The sequence below is a fragment of the Ascidiella aspersa genome, chromosome 8 (assembly GCF_963924565.1).
Source record: "Ascidiella aspersa chromosome 8, kaAscAspe10.2, whole genome shotgun sequence".
Taxonomy (NCBI): Eukaryota; Metazoa; Chordata; class Ascidiacea; order Phlebobranchia; family Ascidiidae; genus Ascidiella; species Ascidiella aspersa.
Genome location: NC_139454.1, coordinates 20,466,620 through 20,490,950, shown reverse-complemented (window position 1 = coordinate 20,490,950; position 24,331 = coordinate 20,466,620). Strand labels below are relative to the sequence as shown.

Genomic DNA, 24,331 nt, shown 5'->3' with positions numbered 1-24,331 from the left:
GTATTTTTAGCTGATTTGGGAGTTACAAGAGGTCAGAGTTTACATAAAAGGTTAAACATAAAACGCATCTCAGAAATAAATCCAAGTTTTGTTTTCAAAAGTACTTTTTTCCAAAATCGCAAAATGTTGGAGACATGGCAGCTTTACGAAAATTCGCCATTGCATTGCCATGTTTTCCCCTCGACTTACGCTTTTGTGAATTATTTATAGCGTGGCGCTATATTAAAAAACCAAGCATAGCTGTATAGTTCGTTCCCTGTATTGCGAGGCCAATTTCGCAAAATGATCAATTGGTTTCGCAGAGGAAAGCTAATTTCGATGCTGCAAGTCGATCATCATCAGAGCTAATGGGCTAATTCGCTATACACACACCACAATACACAGCATATCTGACATCTATTCTACGCCCCCTATACGTATTTAAAGCTAGACTGTAACTGCACTTGGCGCATATTATCTGTTTACGCTATAGCATCTTTTTTCGGGGGTCGATAGTTAGGTTTTCTAAACGTTAATTGGGTTGAATGAACCAAACAAACACACTACATGTGCACGTGTAAAACATCTATGATGAGGCTTAACATCTGTGATGAGGCTTTTCTGAAGTCGCCTTTTGATCAACAATAACGTACGTACCATAATACAGCGGGAGCCTTCAATAGACTAAACCAGCGTTTCTCAGCGTTTTATGGCTAGCGGTACCCCTCGGAAATAATGGATTGCGCCCCCCCTATAAGATTTTTCCGTCTAGGTAATTCACTTGACTAGAATATGTCACACTAACACAACACGCGTTAACTCTACACAACGTAGGAATTTATAATTAGATTTGTTCCACTATAATTGTCCCAAAAAAGTTGTAAGAGTTGAGCAAAAATCAGATTCCTGAAGATTATCAAATATCTCTAGGTACCATTGAGCATTAGAAATGGGTGTCGCGGTATAACCCGGTGGAGAACCACTGAATTAAACGAATCAGTCGAAAACTTTATTTGGAATGATTGGAAAAATATATATATGAAATTCTAACAATAGGAATGAAAACGGTTTTGCAGAAACAAGACGTTTTTGAAAAACTGTTCCACACAAAATATTACCATAAACTGCTGTTTTTTGAGAAATAAGTTTTTTAATTTATTAACAGTAATTGCTTAATTTGTGTGTGCCTGTTATCGTGCGCACATTTTCATTGGGTAATATGCTCTTTCAACCACAGGGGAAGATCATGGTCTCCCGAAAAGAATAAACTTTTATAACCTGGCGCCAAAGTTAATGTCCCTAGAAACGGGCCAGCAACCACTCTGTCGGGAAAGGTGTTTTGTTTAAGGTTCAAAGGTTCAACCGGCTTAGTAGTACGTGGTGTAGCACTTTCCTTGCAAAATCGGCGGCGCTTTATCGAAAATGCCATCATTTTTAACTCGCGGCAACGATGGTTAAGGTGTAAGGAGAAGTGCGACATCACATTTAGAGCCGTGGCGATAAAAAATTAACATTTCCAAACCGATAAGGAGCCACTTAACTGGTAGCTCTAAACCCTAATCGTACTGTTCCTGTCAGGGTAAAGGTTGCAGTTTTTTCTCCTAAAAGCTTATACTGGATTTTGAAAATTTGTTTGTATTCAGGATTGGCAAACTGATTAGGCCTATCGTTGGTTTCTTAAGATTTTTTAAGTCAGACTGCTAAAACAAGTTTGGTTAGCGTGGACCACGGTAGGAAGGGGCAAAGTTTTTTTTATATATTTTTTTATTCCTTTATTCCAAAAAATCATTACATTTTAAATTATGCACTAAGTATTTTATTAGGTCTTCATGTACCCCCTTCACCTCCCCAAAAAACTAGTTTCACCTCCCCCCAAAAAACCCTTCACCTCCCCAAAAAACTACGTACTCCCAAGGGGTCCACGGACAGAAATTTAAGAACTTCTTGCATAGAAAAAATATTTTCAACAAATAATGTTTTTACCTGTCGGCTTGCACGTAAAGCTAAAAAACAAATGTAAAATAGATGCAAAAAACGTATGAAAGTAACTTAAATTGCGCTGCGCTTGTTTCACCGAACTCAACAAAAGTTTATTGGCGGTCTGATCGCGAGAATGAAAGCGTTGGCATTCTAATCCACCGAATTTTACCGCAAAGATCGAGTTCGATTTTCTAAAGTCTTGATGGCAACCGATAGAAAACATCATTCAATCTGTCTAAGCTCTAAGGGAAAGCTCTGAACTCACATGGGTTCACCAGATGCAACTACATGACGCATGGGATTGTAAGTTGGTTCTACCCGCGACTCTTACTTCTTAGTTTTATTTTGTCGCAGACCAAGAATGTCCTATAACAGGAAGCCGCAACATGACACACTGCGAGACCGCGGAAAAAGTTCAAAGTCGCGTTTCAAACAGACGAAAGAAACCGGGCGACTTTTATTCGTCGAGGTTTGCAAAATGGAAGATTAACTTTTCTGAATATTTTCAACATGCTTTCAGATCGAGGAGTTATGTCAATTAGTCCAAATCCCAACGCTAAGAAACCCTAAAAACTGTGAAGGCAAGTAAATCACGATTATAATTTCTATCGATCCGTAACATGCTTTAAGATCGAGGAATGATCTCAATTAGTCCAAGTTTCCAACCCTGGAAACGCAAAATACTTGCACTTGCATTAGGCGCGTGAAACGCCGGGTTGCCACTGTTTTCGAGAAGGTGCTGCTACTGCTGTCAAAAACAATTGCGCGGCACTACCGCCATGGCGAATCAATTTTCATCGGCGCATAGCTGAAAGCACGGATGCTTGCTACTATCACCCATCCTAATCTCCGTGAAATCTTTCGGACTTTTCTGCGCGACGATCCCAGCTGAACCCGCAAGCCGACTACAATTTTGCTTCTCGATTATTTGTAGAGTTAGACTGATATATCGGTTTACCGATAGTGTCGGCCGATGTTTGGCTTCTACCGATATTTCAGTATCGGTAAATATAGGCCGATACTTTGGCCGATATTTTAGTACGAAAATATGGTAAAATTTTTCCTGTAAAACAAACAACTCACCCATTTTTTATTCAAAAAAATTTGGGTTTCAGCATTACATCCAGTTAATATGCAAAGAATAGTTTAATAATTACTAAAGATATACAAACTAAAACGTTATTTGGATTTTATTTTCAATTAAGTCAAGTTCAAAACATTTCCCAGGTATATAAAAAATCGGTATCGGGTATCGTTTGACAAAATTGTAAAAAATCAAGTATCGGTCCGAAAAAGTGATTTCGGTCGATCTCTAATTATTTGTCGCTCATTTGCGGCCCCGTTGATGGATTTTTAGTATCAACAAAACGCGCTTGATTCCTGTCGCGGCTTCCGCACACTATTTCGCGCCCGAGTTTTGCAGAAAATCCCAAAGACGCTACTTATCCATCAAAATAAAATTACAAAAAGTCGAGCCCGCCTATTAGAGCAACCTCATTCAAATCAGGATGCTAAGCCATGAAACCTCTTTTACTAACAAACATCGAAAAGTACAAGGAAGAAAACGGCGAAATTTCAAACTAATTTTCCGCCAGCTAAACTTACTTAAAAAAATATTACCAGTAATCGGTTTTCGAACGCAGAAATCTTGTTTGGATTATAGTTAGCTTTGGGTGAGTGTCAAGTCTTTGTTTTCTAATTCCAAATTTGCGGGAACCAATCCGGTTTAGCGGACTACAAAGTGGTTGTTGTTTATCGCGCAAGTAACTTCGGAATGTCTGGCATTTAGACGGCGATATAGCAGCAGTAGCTTAAAGGATTAAATATTTTCGGACGCTTGTCGAAAATAATAATTAATCTCCAGTGTACCAATTAAAACTATTTTGGGTTTCGAGGCGGGATTTTTTTTCTTGAAGTAAAAAAATGGAAATAGGCTTACCTGTGGCAGCTGCATTGTTGATATTAGAAGCGCCGCGTAGAACAGAAATGAATAGGGAGTCTTTCCTGTAGGGATAGAAGCACAAAAGTTATACTCTCTGATCTAGTGCTTCTCCTTAAGAATCACAAACCACCTCTGGCAAACTCTTTTTTGCCTAAAATAGAGCGCCTTTCAGTTTATAAAATAAACTAAATATTGATTAGCTTAAACCATGGTCATACTGCAGTCCAAATATCAACATCCTAACTCGGGATCGGAATTCGGTATAGCAACGCCTTAATTGCTTCTCCGGCGTGGAAAAACGCATTTTCGAAGTTGATTTAGTTTGCTTCTAATATTAGGCGAGACAAAAAATAGATTAAATGCGGAATTGTGATCAGCTAAATGAGTGGATAACTAAAACTTAGCGAATAAAAAAGTGTGATTTTTTGTAATTGGCCTTGTTCCTTTGCTAACTTACCAAACTATTGATTGCTAATATTATCGAAATAATTTAAGCTTTTCGCTGATGCGTCTCTACAAAATACACTGCACATGCATCCACTTGGGCCGTATGACGAAACCAAAATAACCTGCATAGGCAAGTCGCGCGGCCATTTCGGACGCTTTAAACAAATCAGCGAAAACGAAACAACTACAACAGGAAAAAGCACTCGCCTGTAGAAAGGAAGGGCAGCGGTCCTCTTGCTGAAGAAACGCAACCTTCGCGACGCGTACACCTCGGAATAACAAGCCGAGATCTCTGGGAAGTCGGAGGCGTCGGGATAAGGCATCGATCGGCCCGCTTTTCTTCTATTGCCATGGCGAGCGGGGAGGGGCCCTGTTGAGGGAGCGGTGAGAGTAGTTGGATTTCCTAATGAGTTTAACCCGTCCCGACTATCGACCGCCCCACCACTTCGTTATAAGGTCGTTAGCGGCGCGTATGGCCAACGAGAAGTTGTTTATCTCCGGAGTGCCAAAGGCGCCCTACTGTCTGACGATGTACAATAACTGCATCTTGCATACTCTGACCGGCTGGTTGCCTATGTTTCCTCTAAGTGCCTGGTTCTTCATTCCATTTGAAACCCAACAGCCGCCTTTCCGCTGTTTTGATCGTCTAATACAGGGGTAGGAAAACTTTCCAGCTTATAGGGAGCCCGAAAAGCCGAATGTTTTTGGTTGTATTTCCATAAGAGCCATATTGTATATATTTTATCTATAGTTTCGGTGGGCAAAAATAGTAATTTAAATTTAGCCCATTCGAAAGACAACACAATAAGCGCTAAAAATTCATTGGCTAAGTTTGCAAAACTTTTAATAAGGAGTGTCATGCTACGAACAAGGCCTTTTGTATGCAAAATCTTTTGATCAAATCGGTAAACAGCCACGAAAAAACCAATGGGATTCGCACAAAGACCGGAAAATGTTACTATGATATTAAAAAAATACAGTTTTAAAGAGGTCATGGCGGCGTGCCGTTTTATTTAAATCATGACAGCTTAGAATTATCTGCGAGCAAGATTACATAAAAAAGAGCCATATATGTCTCGTGAGCCAAAAGTTCCCGACCCCTGGCCTAATACCTCCGAACAATTTTAAGTGTCGTTCGTTGCGGGATGACGTTTTCGAGTTTCCTTCTGCTTGGACGACGGACCTTTTAACGTCACTTTGGCTTTCAAAATTGCATTGTTCGGCCTTAATTTAAGTCACACGCACTTTACGAACCTGCTGGTTAGGTTTGATTTTAAAGCTCAATATTAGTCGATTAGCTATTTTTTATCGGTAAAAACATGTTTGACTTCTGTTAATATATAGAGTTGATTTCTGTAATACAAACCTAATTCACGTCGTTTGGCTGTTTTGTTTTGATACAGTAAGCCCTTCATACATAGTTAGAGTATTTTTTTTTGCATTTTTAAAACCGCAACAACCAAGACACAGTACAAAGTTTACAAAGAAGATTGTAGTGAAGATCTGCTCTTTATACCTCAAACTCCCGAGCAATAATTTGCATTCTAGGAGGTTAATTTTTGTCAAACATGTAAAGTCATGTCTTTGACCGATAAAGAGCACAACGTAATACCACACGTCTGACAAAGTAATACCACCTTGCTTTTTTATTGCCCAATGCAAATTATTAGGGTTGCGTTGTTATTTATTTTGATTGCAGATATTTAAACATCGCCTAAAAGCTTTTAAACCACTGACATGGGCCAATAAATCCGTTACAAATCACCATTAAATCAATAACGGTTTTAGAAGTTTAAATACATTAAATTTTGTTTGTAGTCAACAGCTACCAAAAAGTTAAAAATGTTAAACCAAAGACCAATTAAGGCACTGGTGCCCAAGACAATTGGCGGGCACTGCCTGTTGTGCAATTGCAAGTATTACGATCCTAATCGTTATTGAGTTGTTGATCGTCGCAGGGGCCGATCGATGCGAGAACGAAATTAGACGTACTGCGAATTAACAGGCGGCCAGTTGACTTGGCCGCTTTGCAAGTTGAGCGGCTCCTTTTCAAAATAACGTTTTTGAACAGCACATGTAGCTTTTTGGCTGAAGTTTACATATCGGCTTCGACGGTAGTCGCTTCCTATATTGCCACACCTGTTAAATCCAGAGGGTACTGTGATGCCAACAAGAGAAATGGGGGGTGTTTTCGCAAAGCGACCCCATAAAATGCTACGAACGGCCGAGAATGCCAAGTCGATACATTAATAATCTCGGCCACTTGGATTTGTCCGCGCCTAAGCCCTAATGGTCGATCAAAGGCGTCCTTGTTAATAAGGTCAAGCAATGCGTGATCTAATTAGAGGGGAGTATAAAAAAGAATTTCCTGGAGCAGTGGTACATCTATAAAGTAAAAAGTTAAATGCGTTAAGGCTTTGTTTTGTAGGGTCATGGTGATTTCAAATGTCGTGCAACATGCGCGAAGGTTGGAAATATTTTTTTCTAAATGCTGTTTCCAAATTCGACAAAATAACATATACGTCATAAGAAAAACTGGTTCCTGTGCATATATCAATAGTCACTATATGCAATATGATGGAGTTACTTAAAACAATATCCCAATAGCTTTTGTTTATTTGTTTACATAAATCGTTTGGTGGAAAAATGAGTAAAATACTCGCGTATTTCAGTTGACAACCAATAATAATCGGTCGCGATTCACATTTCAAAAATGCCAGAACCACTCCAAAGACATAAAAAACAAGTTTGCAATTCACGTTTAATTGTTTTTTTCGTTCACCGGTCCCAACTAGACGTCACTCAGTAACAGCATTTAAATTGATTAATCATTTGGGAACTGTACAACCTCTATGGAGTCTATGAAATGACTATTCGGTTCGGTCACCTCATTTAAACGCCCGAAATTCGTGCAAAATTTGATCATTTATTTGGGAACTGGAAAACATATTTGAGTCTACGAACTAACTACTCGGTCTCAGACGCCTTTTTGAAGCTCTCCAAATGAGCACAAATTAGGCAATTCGTGTTGTAAATCGTTCTCAAATACTTGACAAAGCTGTTTATATTCAGGTGGTTTAAATCGGCCATTTAATCGCTCTTTAGCGTTGGCAGCCAGACTTTAGACAACCGCACAAGCTTGGATTTACATACTGTACAAAACGTCGGCGTCCACGTGTCTTGCTAATATCAACATGCTGTCAAATCAACGCCATAATAGGAGGGAAAAAATTTAAATAAAAATAAAATGCAAATTCATTGCACTATATACCTGGGTTTCTCAACATTTTATGACTAGCGGCACCCCTCAGAAATACCAAATAGATTGCGGAATCCCTACAAAAAGTTTTCGTAGGTAATTTACTAGAATATCACAATAAATGGAACTGGAACAAAACACATCAACTCTACAACGTAGGAAGTTATGATTGGATTTATTCCATTCTAAACTCTATAACACAAGTTGTAAGAATTGAGAAAAATCAGAGTCTTAAAGATTCTCAAATATCTCTCGACACCCTTGAGCATTAGAAATGGTACCCCAGGGCCAGTGTTTTTTTAAGGTGTTTTGGGGGACCGAAACGGTCAAAAAATTTTTCAGCGGTTTTCCAAAATTTGGACTTGCAACAAATATGGCTATTTTTTGGTATTTAAATGAAACACTTGCGGTCTCTTAAAACTACTTAGCGGTCACCCAAACCAAACCTTAAAAAAAACCTGCCCCAGGGTGCCGCGGCACCCCGGTTGAAAAACACTGCACTATACAGTTATCGTTAGTAGTTTTACTATTAGCAGACCACCTGGTAAAACATATAAAACAATGGATTTAAATCATCCTAAACAACATTCTCATTTTGTATTAGACCAGCATAAACCACATGCGTATCATGGAGAGAATTGTGCAGTTGAAATACTAAAACAAAAGCTGAAGTTTGCTTTTGTTTTGGTGGACAATATTTATGTTTGGCATTACAACTGGGAAATTTCCAACACCAAGACTCTCCGATGACAAAAACCAACAGGTGCCTGGTAGAGACAATTGGTAAATCGTGTATTCGCTGACAATATCGACAAAACAAGGAAACTAAAGTGAAAATAAACAGTTCTTGCGAGAAAGAAATCTAGATCAGATTAGAACAAATAGCAAAATTTCTCGATTATAAATTGTTTATGTGACTACTTTTACGGAGTTAATTTCCTATATTTATTATTAAGGTTAAAAAGTCTGTTTCTCTTAAATGCTAGAAAAAAAGTTAGTGTTAATGGCAAAGGATTTTAGTCATTTTGTTAAAAATGGTAATTTTTTTAAGCCTATAGTAAAATAATCCCTTTATTTTGTCGATCATTTCATCGCACTTTTCTGTTTTTGCTGTTGTAATTTTCCAATACGCACTTGGGGGTTTTTATTGGAAAACTTAAATACCCGGCCAATTAAGAATGTTGGAAGCTTGCGCGATAATTTGTACCAACAGGCAAGTCGGTCAGTAACAATTAAACGACGATAAAGTGTTAGGGCGAGGCAAGGCGTACAGCTAAGGTCTTTCCGCCCGTAAGCAAACTCTAAAATTGGTGCCCCCTTCTCCAGGTTTAATCACATTTTCTATTACATTAAAATAATATACCTCACTTTATACGAAAAAACAATTCAAATTTTGATATAACATTGTATTTAAAGTGGTAGCAGCCTCATTTTGTTATTTGTAAGCCTTATTTATGCTCCCCTGTAGCTTGGCGCCCCCGAGGGCTCGTGCTTATCGTGTAGCATCGGCATTGGAAATACCTTTGCATTATATGCACTTCAACGGATGATACTAAAAATCTTAGCGATTTCTTTCGGGCAACTTGTTGGCAATAACCGCCATATGTGATCGACTGATCGTGCAATAAAGTTCCCCATATCGAAGTATCGACTTTTAGGTTAATGTGCATGCCGGCCGAGCGGACAATTTAGGTTATTGCGGGGTTCATTGGCACTTCGCACGAGGGCCAAATGCACTTACAGGCACCAACCGTCCTTTGGGTGCAGGCCATTTGTAAATCATTGATGTGAATTATTTATGCCAGGCAGCGTAATGAAGCAAGCCTTCCACTGTGTGACCCCGCTGGCGTTGAAAAAGTTTCGGTGGCAACTTTTAACCTAACATAGATGAGACAATTGAATGGAATGGGCCCCAGGTATTCCGTTTGTCTACTAAGTTAAGCTGGTAAAGCACCAAAGCGAAATTTATATTAATAAAACCACCAAAAATTAGATATTTGATCAATAGTTGTATTGATTAAATCTATATATGATTCACGCATTCAGCTAAGTGGTTCCAGGAATTGCTTTTGTGTGGAATAATCAAAAACAGTTTTTCACAAGGACCAGGCGTGCCACTTAGACTTCTAGAGAGCACAAATTATTTGTAATTTATTCGGATGTATTTTTAAAATACGAAGTTGTGGTCTCCAAAGTTTTGGAAGTAAAACACATAAATCACAAAATGTGTTTTCTTGGTATACGGTTAATTTGGATGGGTGTTACTTCCTATGTCAGTGGTTTTTAACCGGGGTGACGCGGCACTCGAGGGTGGCATTTTTAACGCTCAAGGGTGCCAAGAGATATTTCAAACTGTTTAGGATTCCAATTTTTGCTCTATTGGCAAGCTTCTTAATAGCCTACAACTTTTTCTGTGCTATAAAAGTGCCAATAAATAAAAAGGCTTTATCAACCTTGATGCATAGTTAATGTGCTGTTTCAATCTTGTTTATTGAACGTTACAGTTAACTACTCTAGCCAATTATTTATAATTTCTGTAGGGTGCCGCGAGCCAAAAAAGGTTGCGAAACACTGTTCTATATAATGGTCATGTTGGTAAGGAAATTACACATCCACGAAATGCAAGAAGATAGATAAAGACTATCTGATAAAGAAATTATATTTTTGAAAAACCTTGTCTCTACACCGCCGCGCCAAGATTATACAAAAAGGTGCAAATAAAGAGCTTTTTAAGCAGGGCGATAATTTTTTTTGTTCAATGGGCTAAACTTGAATGCTTGCCATGTCAAAAAGATTGTGCCGCAATTTAAGGCTTGCAAAAAGCTTGGCAAAGGTAATAAGGTAAAGAGAAACGACATCGGCGCCACATTGCACGAACCGGGAAATACCCAATAATCGAAGATTTTGAATATAAGATGGCTTTCGCGATACGCAGTAAGTCTGTGAACTCTCTTGGTCCGAGTTGGGGACATTTTTGAGTGGCAAAATTGAACTGCGCCCGGAGCTAAAAAGGCCGTTTCGTGCCATAGCGTATTTGGGCGCAACCGCATGCGCGCACTTGGGTTTTGTATTGTAGGAATATGGCGATGAGATCGCGCGAAGCCGATGCAATCGCAAAACTGCACTAAGGCGCGATGCAATCGGCAAATTGCAATCGGGACACGCCTGGATTATCAACCGGGCCCATCCGCGATTGACGCATTAGGCACAATTACAATCTTCTTCACGGTCGATTTCGATAAATATTTCTGCAATATACAGCATCTCCGTTTTTTAATTGTATAGTTACGTCATAGTGCCAGTGTTGTAATGACTTAAGTCATTGACTTGACTTAAGTAACTGTTTTCAAATAACTTGACTTGACTTCAGTCGTTTGATAAAATGACTTGACTTGACTTAAGACTTTTGGACAAATTACTTGACTTTGACTTAAGTCATTTTGTCAAATAACTTGGGATTAAATTGAGTGTTTTTCATTAAAATTTATCTCAAGTTTTGCATTAAACACTTTTATTGCTGTATATTGCATTGTCATATTTTTTTTAGTTAAATTGTTGCTTAATCGGACGAGTTTACCAATTTCAAAGGTTTAATAATTTACTTTTATGTCAATGACATGACTTGAAATTGACTTGCTTTCATAATGACTCGTCTGGGACTTGACTTGGAAACCAATGACTTGCACTGGGATTTGACTTGTTATTTTTTTCAAAAGACTTGACGCTGACTTATGTTATTTTTCAGATGACTTGACTAGAACTTAAGTCATTTTTAAATGACTTGCTTACATCGCTGCATAGGGCAACGCTGGGATTGGGCAATCTTGAGAGCTGTTCGCCGACCAAGAACTATACATGCCAATACTTACCCTCATGTTTAACTTTGTTTTGAACCCTCATGTTTAACTTTGTTTTGCTCCTTTTTCGATTTTTTGGTTAACCCAGCGTTAGATACTTTATGATGTCACAAGAGACATTATATTACACGCCATATGATCGAATAATAAAGCATAACTAAAGACAATAATGATGACAGATAATGTTCAAAACATAACTACTGTTTCAAAACATTCCCTAAAGCCTAATGTTGAAAGAGTTAAAGACTCTTCTCCTTGCGGACCCTCGGAAACTGCTGTACGGACCCCATTTGGTCCGCGGACCCCAGTTTGGGGACCGCTGGGTTAACCTATATTACATGGCCTGTAACATCAAGTAAATAACACTGGCTGGTTGATTTCTTTTAAATATAACGACATATTGTAAGGTTTCCTTCCACGTCAAGCAATTTAAGTGTTTGTTTCTGGATCTTATGATTTGTTTTTTTCTAATTTTAATGAAAAAATACCCGGTAATGCCAAGGCGTTATATTTTACTGGGTGATGTCGCCCATTTGAGCTGACCAAGTAAATTATCAATATTTAAGATGGTATAGAGTAGACTTTACATTTTTTACTACTGTTTGATTTAGATAACAACTTACACAACTTTATTTCGATAAATATATATCTACTGTTTTATCGGTACGTTCGTTTGGGGTGACAGTTCTTAGTTCAGTGGTTCCGAACCTGCGTTTTCAATATTCGAATCTTTAAAGTTCTTCCAATTTTATACAAATAAACATAAATTTTTAGAATGGATTTCAGCTGAATATTTGCGCACGAGTTCGCTCGAAAATTGCAGTTTTTTTTTCAATTGTGAAAAACGGACATGGCCTGGTGAAAAATAACACCTTTTTTAGGAAAAAATATTTATTTAATACTTTATTTTGCCAGAACGCTGTACCTGACAGGTTAATTTTTACCTAACAAAAGGTAAAGTAAAGCTATAGTTGTCAAAGGTTGCTTCCAACGCCAATACTGCGATGCTTAAATAATATACACCTGGACTCCCCACTCGTTGATATTTGGCAAGTTGATGTTGGAGGGTTGTTTTGTTATGAGAAACTTGGTACAGTTTCTTTAAGGGTGATTTTGCTTAAAAAAAATTGGGACAATTTAAAGGTGATTTAGTATGAAACTGTTAGTACCAAAACCACATCGACTTCTTTCTAAGAAATAGTAACAACATCAACGTCGGAATAAAACACAGTTCGAAATGAAACCAAAAATAGGGCTAATACCTATAATCGGAATAAGGTTTAAACCGGAATAAGAAAACTCGACGGAATAAGACCTAAATGTCCAAAATAAGATCCAAAATCCCTTTTACCAAACCCTAATATTTCAATCAGTAGATGTTTTGCCTTAAAGTTGTCCGGCTCGCGATCTTCAGGTCCTAGAGTCATCGGGCCTTTTACAAAAAACGTTGTTGATCCGTGACATGTGATTACGAAGAAAAAGTGAGAAAAATATGCTTTCGTAGAATTTCGCTCGCGTTTGGCCTTACGAAGAGCCCACACCATCAGTTTGTTTGTAAGAGCACGAAATGGCGCAATCCGCGTGCAAGTCGCGACACGCACCGCCGTAAATACAAAGAAGTTTGCAGTAAATATACAAGTGGATTAAACTGCAACCTTGTGACGGCGAGACAACTGATTTGGCAACAAGCACGGACCATTTAGGCGTAGCCATGAAATTCCCATCTACGGTTTTTTTTTATCAGCGCAAAAGTGTAGTTAAAGGCGCTAAAACGCCACACACAACGCGTTCGTTATGTTGAAATTGGGGATGTCGTAACCTTGACATTTTTTTCAGATACCGATGTCTGATATTCTGGACAAACCTTATCGAGATTCGATTCCGACACCAAATTACGTCATTTGTTGAACAAGCACAACAGATTAATTGGAACGTGCAAGATTTTTTTGATGTTATTAGGCAAAAATTGACCTTAGTGTTAAGTGTTAAGAAGTTTAGTTTCCTCCAGTTGTTAACCCTTGCTTTTTGATAAGTTCACCTTTTTTTTAAGTAGTATTAGTGGCATTGGTTTGCAAATCGTTGCTAAAACTCTTATACTAATTTGTTATCCAATTGGTACCGATACCACCCTAGTATCGGTCGAGTACTAACACCATTTATTATCGGGTATCGGCTCCGATCCGATATTATCCCGCAGTCCTAGTTATAATGAGTCCAATTTGAAAAAAATGAATCCAACTTACAGAGTCCAAGGTTTAAGCGTTTTAAACACGATAAAGCTAAAACTTTTAGAGTGAGTGTGACAAGTTGGTAAAAATTAGGAACAGGCACTAAACCAAAGTATATAATTTCAACGTTATTTTCAATGTTTCAATGTTATAAATTCAAATTTTTTAAATAGATTCAATGCTACGCTTGCAACGTAATAAAAATCGGTTAAATTGTTCTCTCAAAGTGTGCTTTTAATATAAGTTTAGATACCACACTTGTGACATTTTTTGTGAAATTTGAGCAGGGTTAAAAGTTTTTGAAGCCCTGTAATTAAAGGTGGCAACACATGAAAGATTAACAAACCCTACTTTGAATAATTCATACCGTATACATAGGTCAACCAATGAAGTAGCCACAGAAGTATTATTCGCATGTTAATTTACATGGATCTTCTGTATAATGTTCCACCAAAACTAGAACCCAGTATGCCAGTAATTATTTTATTTAATTTTAAAGTCATTAATATAATAAAATTGTTCTAAAAAACGCACAGAATTTAACACGGTCGATTTTTTTTTAATTAATTGAATTCATTTAACCAGTTTTGCACACCCAAGTCGCATCCAACTTTTCGTTTTACCCTTTTTTACTTAATATTTTAGGGCCTACAATGTTACTTACTAGTAAAACTAGTAAAAAAAATTCAAAAGTAGTATATGATGTATACCAACAATACATCCGGTGTGCGGTACAAAAAAACATTAAAACTTATAAATTTCGAACAGGTTGTAGCTTTTTTCCTCGTCCGTTTAAATATAACTGAGAAAATTGTTTAGGCCATTTTAAGGAGCTCCTCAGCCTGGGTAAGAAGCGACAACGATCTGAACTGCCAAACCAAACTATGGTCACGTCTTCCACCTAGTGGATATTGGTTTTAAAAATTTCAACCACTGGAGGTGCTACTGCCTAACACGATGGCAGCGAACCGAAACAAATAATCTATAAGGATGGCCAGTCTGCAGTTTCCTTAGTAAACCTGTCAAGCAAGTAATGAGACTTGCTATCAAATGTCGCCTACTGTACCTGACTTCATTCCATAATTTGTGGCCGCCAAAGATTCATGCCAAAATATTTTCTGAATGAAATCCCACGCCAAAAACGACAGCGCTCGAAAACAACCTTCTGTCGAGTTATATAAGGATGAAAATTTTGCGCGTTAGAGGCGCCAGGCATAGGCCGGGATCGATGTTTGAATCGGGCAGATTAAGCCGGTCGAATGTCAACTAATGGCGGGTCTTGGCCGGACTTGAGTGACAAGTGGTGAGGGTTTGGACATTAAACTAATACGCCCGATGGCAGCTTACACGCAAAAGTTCCGGCGGGAGCGAACTGCAAAATCGCAAGGCAAATATTTTGAAGTCCTAAGTTAAAAGAGAAATCCCTGTCTAAAGGTATAATAAGCAACTAATTATTATCGTATGTTGGCCGCTAAAATAACGATACAAATACGGACGGGCTGTCAAATCGCCAGGCGAGTATTTTGAACCCCTATACCTCCGTGGCGGCCTGCTCCCTTGTGGAGACTGGGTGTCAGAAGACTGGGCTCAGACCACTACTGACTTTGCTCAGAAATACCCGGCCTCTAATTGGCCAATGGGAAGAATCGAACCGCCATAACCCTTACCTACTTTATTTTACTTTTTAGAAAAACTTAGGCCTAAATGTATGTGCAACTGATTAATGTAGTGTGTTGGCCGCTAAAATAACGGTACAAATACGGACTGGAAACTAAAGCTTCATTTTGCTTTAGGGCCGGGGCTTCATGTCATGACAACCTTATTAAAGTCTTGCGGGTTTTCTAATGTTAAAAATGCCAAAAACTTGCCTCAGAAAGACGTTCCGAACGTGCATGTAAGGTTGGTTAATGGCGCTGTTGTTATTGTTTGTTGTTATTTGTAAGCTATTATCTCGCATAGGAAAGTTTCAATAAAGCAGCCATCTCCGCCGCATCTTTTGCCATTGGAAAGTCGCCTGCAATTTTCGACGCTTTTTACAATTTTTCGCGAGCGCTTAAACCTGTGAAATGTTTTTGCAAAATGCTGCAATTTCGATTTTCGGCCACCGCTTTTGCTTGGCTCGTTGGCGAGGCGTTCAAATTCCTATAGTACACACGGTAAAGTGGCAAGCGAACACACATGTTTGAGTTGACTATACGAGTTCGTTTGCGGTTGTTCGCAGCTTCAAACAATATATTCAGAGAGAGATAATGTTTCTAACCGCATCCATTTATATCGCTGTGCTTACCTGACTATAATAACCCTATATTGCCGTAAAGCGACTTTAGCACATAACATATATTTTATAATACATTTTATTTATATTGTAAATAGTGTTTATATCTTCGTACACATACCTTTAAAATTGTCGGTTAAATTTCTGAACGGCCTAACTTACAGGAAAACTTTTTATATAATCGTTTAACACAGATTGTCATGGTCTATTTTTTCGAAAATGCATAATTTTGTAAACATTCAAAGAAATCATTGATATGAATCTTTTTTCACACGTAACGACACAGTCACACAATTACAACTAGATATGTACGGAACGCTTACCTTGGTTGAGTAACCGATGTGCAAATAGCAGTTGAAAAGAATAACTAACACAGTGAAAGTAATAACGCCTAAGTGTTGATTCTATGCCTGCGAACATAAAGAAAAATGATTCATACCGGTGTTTAAAACAGTTTAATTCGACAAATATAAATTAGTGAGCTGAAGATATTTCGCTATTAATCTTTTACCAAGCTCAGTAAACTTCCAATTACAAACGAAAATGATTATTATCGGCAGTGTTAAAAACACTTCTGTTCGGCAACTTTAAATTGCATAGCAGAACGTAATTCGCTTTTTTAATCTTCTAAAAAGTTTCAAAATTCAAAAGGCGTAAAGGGCTATTTTCACTGATTTCTAAACAATCAAGTCTTCTTGCAAAACCAATGAAGACAAGAACGAATAATAAAATTTATCAAACAGTGCTGAATTACGTCATAATCCATGCGATACAGCTTTAATTGTGCACTCTCCAAACAGCAACCGTCATGGTTAACTCTTCATTCTATTTGTATTTAGGGCGATAAGCACTGTTTCTCTGTACTCCTGCATTTCAAAAGCAAGATGTCAAAAGACGTTTAACGATTCAACATATTTAAACGTGTACACTTTCTGTAAGGACTCAAAGGCGACCGTGTGCCTTCCTATTGCTTTATTTGCTCGATAATCCTTTTAAAATTTGCAGTCTATCGAATCCAAACGCGCTCGTTTATGTATTTTTGAGACGTAATCTTTCTTGAAACAGCAAACCGACGAAAAATAGGCAAACAGCAAGCAAACATTGAAAATTTGCAGCCTGCTATTGGTATTTTCTCATGCCCTGCTTTAACGCAGCAAACATCACGCCACTTTTTTGAGCATTGTGACGTATAGAAGCGGTTAGTTTCATACAAAAACACAACTTTAAACGCGTTTTGCTTCTGGCGTTAGCGTCTGGCGCGAATCGCTAGCGTCGTCCAGTTTCACACTTTTTGGCAAATTTCCTCACTTCTAACGGAAAGCTTCAAAGTTGAAATATTTCAACTTTCCGCAACCGAAAGCGTTTTTGAAAAACGTTTCACGTTAACGCCAGACGCGTCTAGTGTGAACCAATCTTGTGCCCACAGGAAATAATGTTTAACACAACAGTTAGATGCTACAATCACCATCCAATACCGTGGCAACAAAATACAGGTAAATCTTTGTCTATTTTCTGCGAAATACAGGCTAAAACTTGCTATATTTTAAAAGTTTTCATTTGATGAAATAAGAGCCTTTTAATATTTTAAAAATACTGACGACGGTTTGCTACGTTTTGCAGCCAGTCCTTTCTTCGGAGAACAACAATTAATGTTACAGTTAAAAAAATTACGCGGCAAAATCCGAAATCGCCAAAAGCCGGCTTCGGCATTTTCCCTTTGGCGACCTCGTTCAAGTTAAACGTGCCATGAACCACGCGCCAAGCAGACTGGACGGGAGGCTTTCTTTTCCACGCTGGAGCAACGGGCCAAAGGTCGGAGCCATATCGGCAAGTATATACTGCTAAGAAAAGGGCGGGAAAAAATCGGGCCTGCCTTTGGCGAGGGAAAGGCCCGCGCAGGCTACCGCTGAACGAACGGGTCGTTTATGAATTATTAAATCTATTAATCCGCTCTGACGAGGGCTCGGCGCCGAAAGTGCGCTTTCTCACATGCGGAAACACGTCGCCGGCCTTGGTTGGGAAAATGCATTAACAGTGATTTGGCTATAACGCGTCGGCGGCGGCGGCGGTGGCGTGTTGACAGTTATGCAATGTGGTTCGGTTTTATATCTTGCTTTTTTCGCTCGTCACCTTTTGCCACCTATATAGCTTTTACGGCCGCCGCTTTTTCGATCTGCTTTGAACGCTTCTGAAAATGCCGATGTACGGCGAAAAATCGACCGGCGCGCAACATTGGAGAGGCTCAACACTTTAATCTGTTTAAAAAAGAAGGGGGGAATCGATACGACACGATTTCAGGACGCTCGCCGCTGAAATTGAACCCTTTCGCCTTAGCACTGGGTCTTATAGGCCACCCCCGTTGCAACGGATTTTCCCGTTTGAAGTGGCGTGCAATTTCCAGCCATCATGCAGTATGAGCAAATCTTTTTTCTATTTAACGTTTTGATGCTACTATGTATAGGATCCAGGGCCGGATTAGGGTTTTCATGGACCTGGGACTGTATGGTAGTCAGAGGCCTATTGGACTGTTTTATTCTGTTTATTGCTCCAACCACAATTACCATCAAATAACATTTCTTTATTCATTTACCAAACAGATTCGATTAACAAGTTTTCTAGCTTTAAAATAAGGAAAGCTTGTCTTCGCATGGTAGCTTCACGTTGTGAAGTGACAAATACAAGGTTATGTTCGCAAAATAAGCATGATGGATAATTTGCTTTAAGAATTAAAGCGATATTTGCACCAGCGGTGATATCTCTAGATTTACAGTTTTTTAGATAAATAACGTCGGTTGGTCATATTAGATCGTTGCGGTGGGCCTATTCTTTGGTGGGCCTGGGGCTGCAGCCCCCTCAGCCACCGCCTTACCCCGCCCCTGGGATCTGTAGCTGGACGTGAGTCAGATCACGACGCTTTTGTCGATATATTATTGGACCGCGTAACGCGAAACCCGTGACTCTCCTGTCATAAGGCAAATCAATGTTCATGAGAAAACTTCGAATGAGTCAAACCCAGGTTTCAAAGCGTTATAATAAGCAAGTAGTCGACTGACGATAAAACAATATGATAATGGCGTGATAACTTGCTCTCTTTAAATGCCGAATAAATCTTTAAATTTTTTGAAAGGCGCCGGCTACTATACCATTTAAAATAATACGCAAGACTCAACATTTCCGATGAAATTACAACTTATAACCCAGTTAAACACCCTCTTGGACGATAAACCGCTTCGTTTTATTTGCGTTTGTTGATAATTTTCGGGTGCTTCCCTAAAATCTGCCACAATATTCAGCTTCGGTCTGCTAAAAAGGAGTCCAATTTTAATTGGAAATTTTTTAGGTTCGATATTGAATGATGACACTTTCTGACATGCATCAAATAAATAATTGGTTATGCATTAAATAAATAATTTAGGACATTTGTGAACAGACTTCATCAATGCGATATAGTTTTACTTCTTATTGTTTTTACCGAATACAGTATAACGACGCCAAAAGTGCACGATTAGAAACAAAAATTCAGAGTTGTTTATAACCCAAGGGTATAGATTTGTATCGTCTGATGCCGTCTAAGCTCGTCTGAAATGCGGCTTGGTGAGACGTTAAACCACGAAACTGAAAGGTAAACTTAAAACAACGCAAGTTCAACTGAATGCAACTTTGGCAACATGTATACAGGGGAAGGTCTATCTGAAAAACCTTATAAACTTGTACAGGTTTGTTAAAATTACCGAAGGGGAAATGGGCAACAAAGTTTCAAAAAGTTTGGAGATAAATTGGTTCAAAAGCTAGCATCACGAGCAGAAAAAGTACAAAGTTTCTATAATAGTGGGTTGACGATTCGACGCCATATTGATTTATAGATTTCAGCAATGTTTTACTTTTAACACAGCGATTTCGGCCCAATGCAAGAAGCATTTTACCGTTGCACCATTTTTGTTAATCATAGGTCAGACGGCCTACGTTTTTGCCAAAATAGTATCGAAATGAACACCAAATCGGACATACCTTACCAGGAGCAAGCGTTTCGTGACCACAGAACAATTAGGCAAAACGACAACTGGGCAAATCAAATTAACCGCAGCAAGAATTAATACTTGAACGAAATGTTAATAAAAATAGCGAACAGTACACGTTTTGCTCGGCATAGGGATCCCCCGGTTCGCATAAGCTCTATAGCAGTGGTTCCCAACCAGGGGGAATTCCCAATTAGGGTGGACTAGATTTTGTAATTTGCAGGGAGTAATTTGTGTCACAATATTAATCTTTTGCTGGTTGTATGTGCTATGTGCTATTGCTGCATTTGCCATGCATTAGCTGAGAAAAAAGTTCTCGTATAATCGAAAGGCAGAATGCAGAAAATCGAAAAGGCAGAATGCAGAAAGTGGATGTACGAAAAAAATGTTGAAAAAATAAGAAAAAAAATTGCACTTGTTACGAATTATTGTGTAAGTCGATTGAGCTGATTGTGACGTCATTTTGTTTGTGTGATGTTATGTGAGAGTTTAATTTCTGTTCTACAAATTACATTAAAATATTAATGTAAACGATGTTTTGGCAAAATAAATTTGTACGGGGAATTAGATTTCAATATCGACTAAAAGGGTGCACAGGACACAAAAGGTTGAAAACCACTGCTAAAAAGGTTAGAAACCACTGCTAAAAAGGTTAGAAACCACTGCTAAAAAGGTTGGAAACCACTGCTAAAAAGGTTAGAAACCACTGCTAAAAAGGTTGGAAACCACTGCTAAAAAAGGTTGGAAACCACTGCTAAAAAGGTTGGAAACAACTGCTAAAATGGTTGAAAACCACTGCTAAAAAAGGTTGGAAACAACTGCTAAAAAAGGTTGGAAACAACTGCTAAAAAGGTTTGAAACAACTGCTAAAATTGCTGAAAACCACTGCTAAAAAAGGTTGGAAACAACTGCTAAAAAAGGTTAGAAACCACTGCTCTATAGGACCCGATTACGCGAACAGGCAATTTGGTGGCGATGTGACAATATCAATGCAAAGCTTATCTGCAAGGCAAACACGCCGGCGGGCTGGGAAAGCGATTTTTACCCAGCAAAATAGCAACAAAACAGCGCCTACACGAACAGATCTTGCCTGTTTTGAGCCGTTTTAAAAAGCTAACCTTGCCGGTCGCGAATAAGGGTTTTGGAATTTTGTGGTGACGACTTCCTCGGATTGTGGCCGGCGCGGTAACAAGGCTATAAGTTGAATTCTTATTCTTGAAACGTGCTTAACCTCGTGTGTACACCGCAACACACTTTTACGCAGGTTTAAGGATCAAGAAAATCTTTCCGATATTTAAACTTAACACGGAATCGTAACGATTTCTGTCCGTGTGGTGTTACGCGCGTTATAATGGTAAGAAACAGACTCCTACTCCTGTTCCAGCCTTTGTGTTGCAGCAGTATTCACAACCTTTTTTCGCTTGCGGCACCTTACAGAAATTATAAAGAGTTCGCGGCACCTTGCTGGTATTTTGGCTGAGTGCTTAACTGTAACGTTACAATAAACGAGATTGAAACAGCACGTTAACTGTGCAACAATGTTGAATGAACCTTTTTAAGTTTTGGCACTTTTATCGTACACAAAATATTGTATCAAGAAGCTTACCATCAATAGAGAAAAAAGTGGAAACCTAGAGAATTTCTAATATACCCTCTCTCTCTAAATCTGTCGGAATAAGGCCTAAATTCATCGGAATAAGGCCTAAATTTATCAGAATAAAGCCTAAATACATTGGAAAAAACCTAAATTCATCGGAATAAGTCAGGGACTCTTAAACTGGGGTCCATGGACCTGTTGCGGTCCGCGAACTAGTTTTAGGGGGTCCATGAAGGCCTACTTGAAATATTAGTGTATATTTAAGAAGCAATCTTTTTTTTAAAGAAAACAGTTTGATTAAAAGTAACACGGTTTGCACTGAATGTATTTAGACTCCATTTCACCTTCACATTTTTGGACTGAAATCAGCCGATTTTTGAAGTCTATTTGTACTGTGACGTCAATTTATGACGTCATTTTGGATTTTTTGCCAACCGTTGTCCACACAAGGCCAAAAAAAATGTTGGGGGTCCGCGGGAAAAAAAGTTTAAGAACCCCTGAAATAAGTCCTAAATTTATCCGAATAAGTCCAACATGTAATAGGTCTAACTGTGGGTAACGAGGTTATCGCATGATGAAGTGCACTAAAAACCTATTTTAAATACAGTCAAGTAGACAGTTGGCTGGCCTGGGTAAAAGAGGACATGGCCTGGTAAAAAAAACATTATTTAAGGATAAATGTTCCTGAAATGTCCCATAACGCCGTTCCGGACCGTTGCGGTCTATTTTCACCACTGTAACAATTCGATGGTTTAACATACAATTTGGAATAATAATAAAAATAAAGCCAAATATTCGATAAAATCGACATTTTTGCTGTTTACAAACGTGTATGTGTTATCGTTTTTAATCTTCACTTGTATTTTTCCACTGATGATGGCATGATGAATTGCCGAAACGTTTGTAAACAGCGAAATGATGATTTTATCGAATATAATGGCTTTAGTATGTTTATTGAAATTACTAGAAATAAACGTGTATTGCGTTCCAAAATTCTAATAGTTTTGACGATAATGCGACAAGCTGTCCAAAAGTTCAAACCTTGACTGCACAAAATATAGTATCACCGGCATCGTTGGTCAATTTAACTTTTGCTTAACAGGAGCTTGTTTATTCTTGTCATTACGTAGGCCGGGCCCGGGTCGGTAAATGGTGAAATACTTGTCGAAGCCATCCGCAACAACAACAACAGTGACGTCATAAATACCATTGTCAGCCTGATCATTGCTACTGTACTTAGAATCACATTGCCTACTAAGCGTTATACAATATTATAAAAGAGCCAAGGTGGGACGCCAGACTAAACCCTCGTTGTTGTTAATGTGGGTAAGGTCAAATGCTGTTTCAGCAGTCCAGGTATATATTCATGGTTGACTCTTTAAATAAACATTTCTGGCAAAACTTTGATAATATTTTCAGCACAGTTCATCCTAAAATGCATTGCGATTGCTTTGGTCGTGCACTTTACCCGCACATATGTAAAATGTAAAATTCGCTTTTAACTTTATGTAATGCCGTCACTGGTAAACTGAAAAAACGGAAATCCCCAATTAAGTTTGGGAAGACTTTCAACTGAACCTTATTTACCCGGATTTTGTGCAACCAACCAACTGAGGTTCGGTGTAATGTTCACTTTGATTTGGCGTAAAACTTGCAGTCGGATTATTATTACCTGACAGCTGACACCTTCTTTTCCATTTACTATCTCACAGAAATAACAACAGCCAACAATAATTCGAATTTTTTAAACAGTCAACTGTTTTAAATGCAGGATTGTGGCTTAAGTTGCCTTTATGCCCGCCTATGGCTATGGTTAATATATATTTCCTCGAAGCCTATCTGGCACAAAAGCCACCAGTTCTAAGGCAACCTGATACTTTAATGATTCGCGCCCAAGGTATACGGCTCGCTTTAATCACCGGAAAGCCGACAAGCGACAAAAAAGTTCAACTTGCTGTTCGTTTTGGGGTCGCTGTTTTGAAATGCCAGCGAGTGTAACTTTGTAGCAATTTTACAGCAAGTGGCGATTAAAATGAGCAGGAGCTTTGCGGAAATCATTTGACCATAAATAATAGGGCTAAAATGACCACTTCAAGGCATCGCTATAGAATTGACATATAAAGCTACTATTGACGTCTTTAAAAATAAAGACGCTTAAGACAAGGATTTCAAAAAATAAATTCCGTTTAAATTAAATATCATTAAATGTTTTTGCCAAAAAATTAAAACGTTCTGCTTTGGAATTAACAACATTCTTTGGAAAATCCAAAACTAATAGTATTTGAAGATTTGCGCAAAATCAGTATTACATTAGGTTAGCTGTGGTTTCTATTAACAAACATATTAGTTGACAAATACTAACACTAACAGTTATATAGCTGCCAGCTCGTACCATTGGCATTTTAAACACAAAAATTCAATTTAGCTTTAGATTTCTGTATCAACTATCATTCCTGCACCCGAGCTAATTTTTTTGACAATAGGCTCCACGTTTGCCACAACCTTACGTATAGCTGGTAAGATTAGCCTTACTTGAGTTGTTCAAATGTTATGTTATATGTTGGTCGGTCAGTTCCACCTTGCTGCCTATGGCCCTTTAAGTTACATATTTTTAACACTACCAGTGTCTACATTGTTTTATTACTTTCACATTAAAAAAAGAAAACAAGTTAAATTCGAATCGCAGGTCACTGAAATAATACAGTTGCAGTTTATTAGATACCAATCGATATAATCTCACATTGTGCGAGA

The 24,331-nt window shown here is 38.4% G+C and overlaps 1 protein-coding gene across 1 annotated transcript in view; it reads right to left on the bottom strand.

The window, feature by feature from the left end:
* LOC146136788 (glucagon-like peptide 1 receptor) overlaps positions 1-13,382 on the bottom strand; it is a 40,430-nt gene extending 27,048 nt beyond the window's left edge. Inside the window, exons 1-2 of the mRNA XM_083396043.1 lie at positions 4,556-13,382; positions 3,899-3,963 (exon numbers count right to left, since the gene is read on the bottom strand). Coding sequence (XP_083252169.1) covers positions 3,899-3,963; positions 4,556-4,700 — 210 coding nt within the window. The 5' untranslated portion in view covers positions 4,701-13,382. The remainder of the gene's footprint in view (positions 1-3,898; positions 3,964-4,555) is intronic.
* Positions 13,383-24,331: the final 10,949 nt, after the last annotated feature.